The 7,500-nt window shown below is 40.9% G+C and overlaps 2 protein-coding genes across 2 annotated transcripts in view; one reads left to right on the forward strand and one right to left on the reverse strand.

Annotated features, from left to right (window-relative positions):
• Positions 1–3,058, forward strand: part of LOC138003636 (uncharacterized) — a 4,248-nt gene extending 1,190 nt beyond the window's left edge. Inside the window, exon 2 of the mRNA XM_068849821.1 lies at positions 1,590–3,058. Within this exon, the coding sequence (XP_068705922.1) occupies positions 1,590–1,772 (183 nt within the window). The 3' untranslated portion in view covers positions 1,773–3,058. The remainder of the gene's footprint in view (positions 1–1,589) is intronic.
• LOC138003608 (uncharacterized) overlaps positions 1–7,500 on the reverse strand; it is a 47,002-nt gene that overhangs the window by 7,342 nt on the left and 32,160 nt on the right. Inside the window, exons 19-21 of the mRNA XM_068849762.1 lie at positions 7,157–7,359; positions 5,324–5,533; positions 4,366–4,553 (exon numbers count right to left, since the gene is read on the reverse strand). Coding sequence (XP_068705863.1) covers positions 4,366–4,553; positions 5,324–5,533; positions 7,157–7,359 — 601 coding nt within the window. The remainder of the gene's footprint in view (positions 1–4,365; positions 4,554–5,323; positions 5,534–7,156; positions 7,360–7,500) is intronic.

Genomic DNA, 7,500 nt, shown 5'->3' on the forward strand with positions numbered 1-7,500 from the left:
CTAAAGTTAGCACACTCTTGCAAGCGGAAGTAGATAACAATAACTTTCTCCCACACAAAGACGGATAGAGCTTTACATAAGCTGACTAAAGTGTTAATCAAAAACGGCTAAAAATATGAAAATGCCTTGAAGGAGCGATTTCGATGAAAAAGAAGGCATTTCGTTTCTCTTCATCTGCACGGAGGCGAACACATATGGTGCTTTCACCCCCGAACTGACCAATAGGTGGTTTTATCACGTGACGTCATCACCGCCATTTTGGTGGACGAAAACAAAAGATCTCTCATTAGTTCCTTTTGTTCGTCCACCAGCAATTGTGCATTACATCATTGTTATCTGTATCTCTAGAGATTGGTTGCAAACCACCTATTTGAATGAGTGAATAGCGAATGCCAGTATTTTCCTTCACTCGCCACGGGGAATTGTGGTAAGGAAACGGCCAGGAGGCGTTATGCAACACGAATATCGTACAGTACATTTCATTCCGACGCGACTCCACAACACAAGGTTGCATTACTTTTAGGGGCACCTCATATTGACCGTAAAACGCAGCTAAAATCTCGTTAAATATATGTGATTTTAGCCGTTACAACGTTTTTAAAAACTGGAGAATTTCTATAATGTAATAGTACATTTATGTTCACTCCATTATTTTATACCTTTCAAAAAATGTCTCTTCGTATTCGGTCAGAATTGAACATCGGGATTAAATAGATTCTTCCGATTTGGACTACATCGCTTACGATCAAATGAAACGCTTGTTGTCGGAGTTCCGAGGCGAGGCGGAAGAATCAACCAATCATAAAACACCATAATAGAGCTTTGAAATTTGTAGTTAGCAAACGCTCTAATCCTTTTGGACGATTAAACATGTGGGATGAACCAACACTTTAGCGTTTGATGACCATTCAACTTGTTGGATGATGTTGGATCATGTTTGATACACCATCAAACAATCGATCTAACACTTCTTTTGTTTTCATGTTGGATGTGTAAATTGTTGTTGTTTTTTTCTTTTATTTGTCCTGTCTCAGGCATCATGTTGCTGGCGCGCACGCGCATTGTGACTGCAAATTAAGTCGTTACCGGAGACCCAAAGCCCTCCGTTTCATTTGTTCACGTGGTCGTGACCAAAGGAAACGGAGGGCTCTGAGGACGAGAATGGTAGACACTTTACCCACAACCCTGTGCGTCTTATGTTGGCCTTCAAGTCCGAAGCGCTGTTACTATTCCTTTATTTTAAGCAAGAGCCGATACAACGTAGATTTGATTTTAGTGATGTACTATATTTCGGCTGGCCAAACCAGCCTTCTTCAGGTACAATGAGAGTTTACATTGAATTGCTTCTATGTACATATATATATATAGTAAATGGATGTTGACGTAATACTGGAAAAAATGTGATAAAACATGGCAGTTACAAAGATTTTGAATTCAAATACTAAGAGTCACGGAAAAATAACGGAAATCACTAAAATAATAAACTGAAATCTAATACGTTTCTTCGCGTTACTATTCCGGCCGCTTGCAGACTCGTATTCCGTCGCTATGTTTAACCACTCTTATATTCTCTATTTCTATATCAACAGTCAGATATGCGGCACCAAGACAAGTACCTCACAAGACAGTTTATTCAGCTCAGAGCTACGATACAGCGCTTAAAGGATGAAGAAGTGGACGAGACAGAGCCCCGAAAAGAACCTTCGTTTCGTCACTCGGTACCAGGCCCCAATTTTCGACCTTCGTTTGGAAGGAGTTTTTCTTACATGTAATTCAACACGGAATCTTATTAACCTTAAGAGTCAAGGAACAGCATGTTAAACTCCCTTATTAGTCAAGATAGGAAGAATTCACGAGCATTCACAGGAAAATTCATTAAAGTGGTAATCGACTAGGCGATAATATAATTTTATTCATTTGTTAGCTTTTTAATTACAAGTTCAAAATTCCTTTTAAATTGTCTTTTCCCAACTGCTATTGAACTAATGTAATATCGATTCTAATTAACGATAGCTAATAATGTTTGAATACTAATAATAAGAAAATTATATATTGTCAGCGGCTGTTCTTACATTGCTTGCTGGTCTAAATTGAGTTCTGGGATTGAGTACATTATACACATTAAATCGTTCAATCATCTATGTCAACAGGGGTATACTTTTCATTGGATAAAATTTATTACTTTAAAAAAATGCGGGGCATTTTTAACGGTGGATGTTGCTGCCATTTTGAATGCCTCGCGCGAAACACCCCGGGAAAGACGTTGCATCTATCGCTTCATGTTAGCGAACACAAAGAATAGATCTCCCATTTGCTTATAGGCCATTTCCGAGTTCATGTCTGCCTCCTCTCCAAAGCGAGTCTAAGTTTTTCTTATGACAATTAGTTTTCATTCATATGTAAAGTAGAACCAATTACCATCACAAAAACTTTGCACCTGGACACGCCATGGAGAGGAGATGTCCTATTTTGTTCGTCATCTGGTCATAGCACATTTTGGAATAGACCTTTTTGCACATACGGCGGCCATTTTGATTTCAATTATTTCAAATAGCTTTACAGGAATCCAACTTATCGATTACTAGTTCGTATGCTCTACTATTGAGCTATAAGGAGGCTCGCTGAAGCCAGGCCATTAAAACTAGGTTCAGGACTCTCCTGAAGCTCAGTAGTAAAGCATCCGAACTAGTAATCGGGAGCTCGTAGGTTCGACTCCTGCAAAGAACTCGGATTTTTTTCAACCTCGTCCCCAGGGTCTCTCTTCCCTTCCTTGGAGCAGGAAGAAGAGAGACACTGGGAACGAGGTTAGGATTTTTTCCGAGTATCCACAAGTCAGCATCGTGAAGAAATATCTTCATGTCGAAAACGATAAAAACCTATATTGCCTAAAACAAATAACCCTTCTAAAATTGCTGAACACATAACTTAATCCAGATGCTGACCCTAATCAATCTAATTATCGTAAGGTGTAGGTTAAATTTCGCAATTACCGTAAAATGTTATTTCATCGGATAACAGCGCTTTAATTTACAATACAGTAAAAATGACACTGCCCCCCCCCCCCCCCCCCTCCCAAAGGAAAAAAAAAAACTCTGATGGCTTCGGGAAAAGAAGCATAGAGGTCTACGGTTCTTTTTTTTTCTTCTTCTTTGCTTTATTTGGGGGAACATTTTTTTTTTTTCGTGAAATTGAACAATCGGAGATAAAATGAAATTATTTTACGTTGGTTTTGTATCATTTTGGTCTCATGCGCAACCTGGGCTTTAGTTATTATTAATAAATAATAATAATGATAATGTATAAACCTATATACCGCTGTATCCTTAAAAAGCGCTTTACAACTTTAAAAGTAACCTAACAGAAAGCATTTCTAAATAACAACGTCTTTGATCTAAATGTAATCAAGTCTTTGCAGTCGCATATATTATCAGTGAGTTCATTCCATTGTTTGGGGCTAACGTAAGAGAACGAACGTTCGCCATACTTGACCACTTTGGCTGATGGTACTACAAGCAGATTCTTTGTTGCAGAACGTAGCGTTCTTGATGGTAACTACGGTTTCAGTGGGTCAGTTATGTACTTAGGAGCAAGATCATTAAGGGTCTTAATGTGATTAGCAGTATCTTGAACTCAATGAGTTTGTAGATAGGAAGCCAATGCAGCCGCTTGAGAATTCGAGTGATGTGCTGCAATTTCGTCTCTCTTGTCATTAATCGAGCAGCGGAATTCTGAACACTTTGGAGGCTATCCATAAGGAACTTTGGAAGTCAGTATAACAAGGAATTGCAATTGTCAGAGCATGTACTAGAATTTCAATGTCAGATTTCGAGAGGCAGTTTCTGATGTTAAAGCAATAAAGAGACCAAACTTGGGAGAAAAGGTTACCAAAAACTGAGGAATAGATGTCGTCATGGTAGACTTTATATACGTAGATTCAACAACGACCATGTTAACACCAAGAGAATTGGCATTACATCTGGCTTGCGCTGTAGAATGTTGACAACTTACACTTAAGAATCGAACTGGAAGACACGCCGTGAAACAAAAAGAAAAACGTCTTGAATACTAATTCATTGGTCCAACAGAAGACAGTTGTATTATTTTTCCCCGGGAAGCTCAATCCCTCACGAACCGGAAAAAAGGTCAGGTAATTTTGGCGGGAAACTGTAGTGTCAGGTGACACTGACGTAACCAGCGAGGACACGGGCTGACACAATACGGAACTTTTTCTGTGTTAAATTTCACCTTGGTAACGAGGGAGTGAGAACACAAATTTTGCTTGTTGGTGTCCCATCAGCCTCGCCATCAAGAAGAGTTCTAGTATGTCAAAAGAAGCCTATGCATCGTTCACGAATAACCACTTACAAAGGTCGAAAGAAGGTAGATATATCTCCATACCCAACAGCATTCTGCAGGAGTTTGCGGTGCTTTAATCGCCTGTTTAGTTCCTCGGTTGCTTTCTTGTGACACATTACACACAGAGTTCGATAGTTATCCAATCCACACTCCCCACCTCCCTCAGACACGGGAATGATATGGTCCGCTTCCCAAAACTGTAGAACAGAAAACACCAGTAACACATTCGACGAAAAGACGGCCTTTGACAAGACAGAAGCTAGGTTGGGTTTCACCGCAACCACATTTACAAGCAACATCATTGTGACAGAACATAGCCTTTTTAAAAAAAAGTTACTAAAGCCCCGTCCACACGTATCTGGATATTTTTAAATCCGCAACTTTTTCTTTCTGGATACGCCTTTCGTCTACATCTATCCGGCGAATCCGCAGGCGAACCCGGAAATTGTTTAATAGGCTTTCCAGAGTGGGGAAATAACAACAACTAACTGCCTCATTTACCTTTGGATCACCAACCTATTCCCTTCGGAAGGCGATTCACAGTGATTTCTGACAAGTATTAATTAGTAGTGTATGATGGAAACAGAAATCGATACAATTCCATAATTTCATCCTTTCGCAGGTCTAAGAACCTCAAGGAAATTCTGGCATCTTCTAAGTGTAGAAAGGGCTCACCAGAGTCGATTACATTGCCATCAGCGGGATGTTTTACTTGTAACAAAACCAGATGCGATCTTTGTAAGAACTTCTTGGTCAACTCGCTAACTTTCTCGAGCGCACAAACGAGTAAAACATATTTTGTTCGGCAGTGAGCCAATCACTGAGTGAAGTAATGCAAAACCAAAGCAATTTCCTAATTACTTTCGACACTCAATTGAAAACCGCTCTAGGAAGTTTTCTGTACATCCCCGCTCTGACAGCACTCGAAAATACACGGTAATTCAATAAATTAATCCATCTTTCTTACCATTCCTTCTTTGGGTTCCATAACCATCTTCTTCAGCATCTGTTGTGGTAACGATGCGTAAGGAGTCTGCGCTAAGTATGCAGCTCGATCTCTGACATGCAGTGCCTTGACGCTCAGGTACAAACTGTGTGCGTCCAAAGAGCATAGTTGACACACACCTTTCTCGACCTCAAATAGCTCCCTTCTGGCAGCAGTGCCGCTCCCACGAACCTGTTTAAAGCAGCAACACCGTCAGCGTGACAAATGCACCCTTTTCAGGGATGCGGCACGGTCCAGTGGTTATGGTGTTGCCCAGGGTTTAAATCCCGTTCTAACCTCTGGGGCCCGTTTCTCGAAAGTCCCGAAACTTTACGGGCCATTTTCGGGTGTCAAAATTCCATCTGTATCTCAAGGACGGAGGGGAATTATAAGTCGTCAAACTTCATAGTCAGTTTGCTTTTTGCTACCTTGAAAACATGTTAATAGATAAGCGTTCCTTTACAAGCGGTTGGCAAGTTTACAAATGACTTTTAGGGCCCGAAACGTTTTACAAATTTCGAGAAACGGGCCCCTGGGGCCCGTTTCACGAAAGTCCCGAAAACTTTTCGGGCCTGAAAAGCCATTAGTGAAACTGCCAACCGCTTGTTTTGGAAAGCCGATCTTTTAACATGTTTTCAAGCCAACTAAAAGAAAGATGTCTGTGAGATTTGATGACTTAAATCCTTTCCGTTCTTGAGATACAAAGGGAATTGTGGCACTCAAAAATGGCCCGTAAAGTTTCGGGACTTTCGAGACACGGGCCCCTGGTTTGGATTTGTTTCCCGTTGTCCCGGATTCATTTCTACCACGTTTTGTAAATAGCCAACTGGCTGCCTCCTTCTAGTTGGGGTTCTTAATCATGTTTCTGTTAAGTTTGGATTGTTTCTTTCAGATTAAGGGCGCGTTCGATTGACCGTATTCCAGAATAGGAATACATGGAATAGAAGTAGGAAATCCTTAGTTTTTGTGGGGATTCATATTAATATTATCAAACATCTGCCAAAATGTTATTTTAAACATAGCTTTATTATTCTTGTTGCTGCAAAACGCCATACATAGTGTTTTAAATCATCACTCCACGTATTCTTATTCCGGAATAGGGTCAATCGAACGCACCCTAAAAGTGGGGTGCCTGTGAACTATAAAAAGTTGCAAAATTAGTGGAGACACTTCACCTTCTTGGGGCGTTATTAATTCACCTATAATCTCCCACACTGTAGCCCCGCCCCTTCTCCTCCCTTATCAATGTTACCAGTAAGACAAAAAAGGCTGAAAACTTAAACAGTCAACATTGAAAGGGGGAGAGGGGAGGGGAAGTGGGAAAGGTTGGAATTCTAGATACGGCGGGTATTCGCCCTTGTCACACGGCGGCCATATTGTCCCGGGAGACCAAAAAAGCTTTGTTTTACCACGCCAAGCCTCGCAGAGGAAACCATGGGGGTGAGGCTTAGCGTGGTAAAACAAAGCTTTTTTGGTCTCCCGGGACAATATGGCCACCGTGTCACAAGGGCGAATTGGAAGTCAGAAAAGGTGTTTTTTTAACGCAAGTGTCTCAAAAATTTTGCAACTTGTTGTAGCTTGATAATTAAGTGCACTTCCACTATAAACAAACATTTTTTTACGTTGTTTCAGCCTGTTAGGTTCTGTAGTTCCAGTAACGTTAGAACGGGTTTTCAAACTGCTGTTTTTAAATTTATTCGCCCTTCCTTGATTAAAACCACAGTAAAAACTGAAGTAAATGTGAACCCGATGTAAACGCTATGTTTGCGTCGTGTGCGCAATCCTGACCATGCATAAGCTGTTCAAAGCTATTACCTGATACTCTTTCTTACAATCGTGAGAACAGAACCTCTTGTCCCAATCAGAACATCTCAGCTTATCCGCAAACTCAACTGGACCCGAGCAAAACAGACACAAGGGTGTCCTATCGGCCCCTACAGCCTGGTAACAAGCGTTGGTCTGTGTGGTGCTTTCAGAGAAGTCACTTCCTTGATGAGTATAAACGGGTAATGTCGAGTCTATGGAGAAATGCATAGCCCAGCGTGAGAGATGGTGGAGTAGATTATCAATAGAGCCTTCTTCGTTTTGAAGGAAAGAAATGTTTGTTTCAAGTACGGGTTAAAGACGAAAGTGAAATACATTCCACGCACGCACGCACG

This window comes from Montipora foliosa, chromosome 5, assembly GCF_036669935.1.
Source record: "Montipora foliosa isolate CH-2021 chromosome 5, ASM3666993v2, whole genome shotgun sequence".
Classification (NCBI taxonomy): Eukaryota; Metazoa; Cnidaria; class Anthozoa; order Scleractinia; family Acroporidae; genus Montipora; species Montipora foliosa.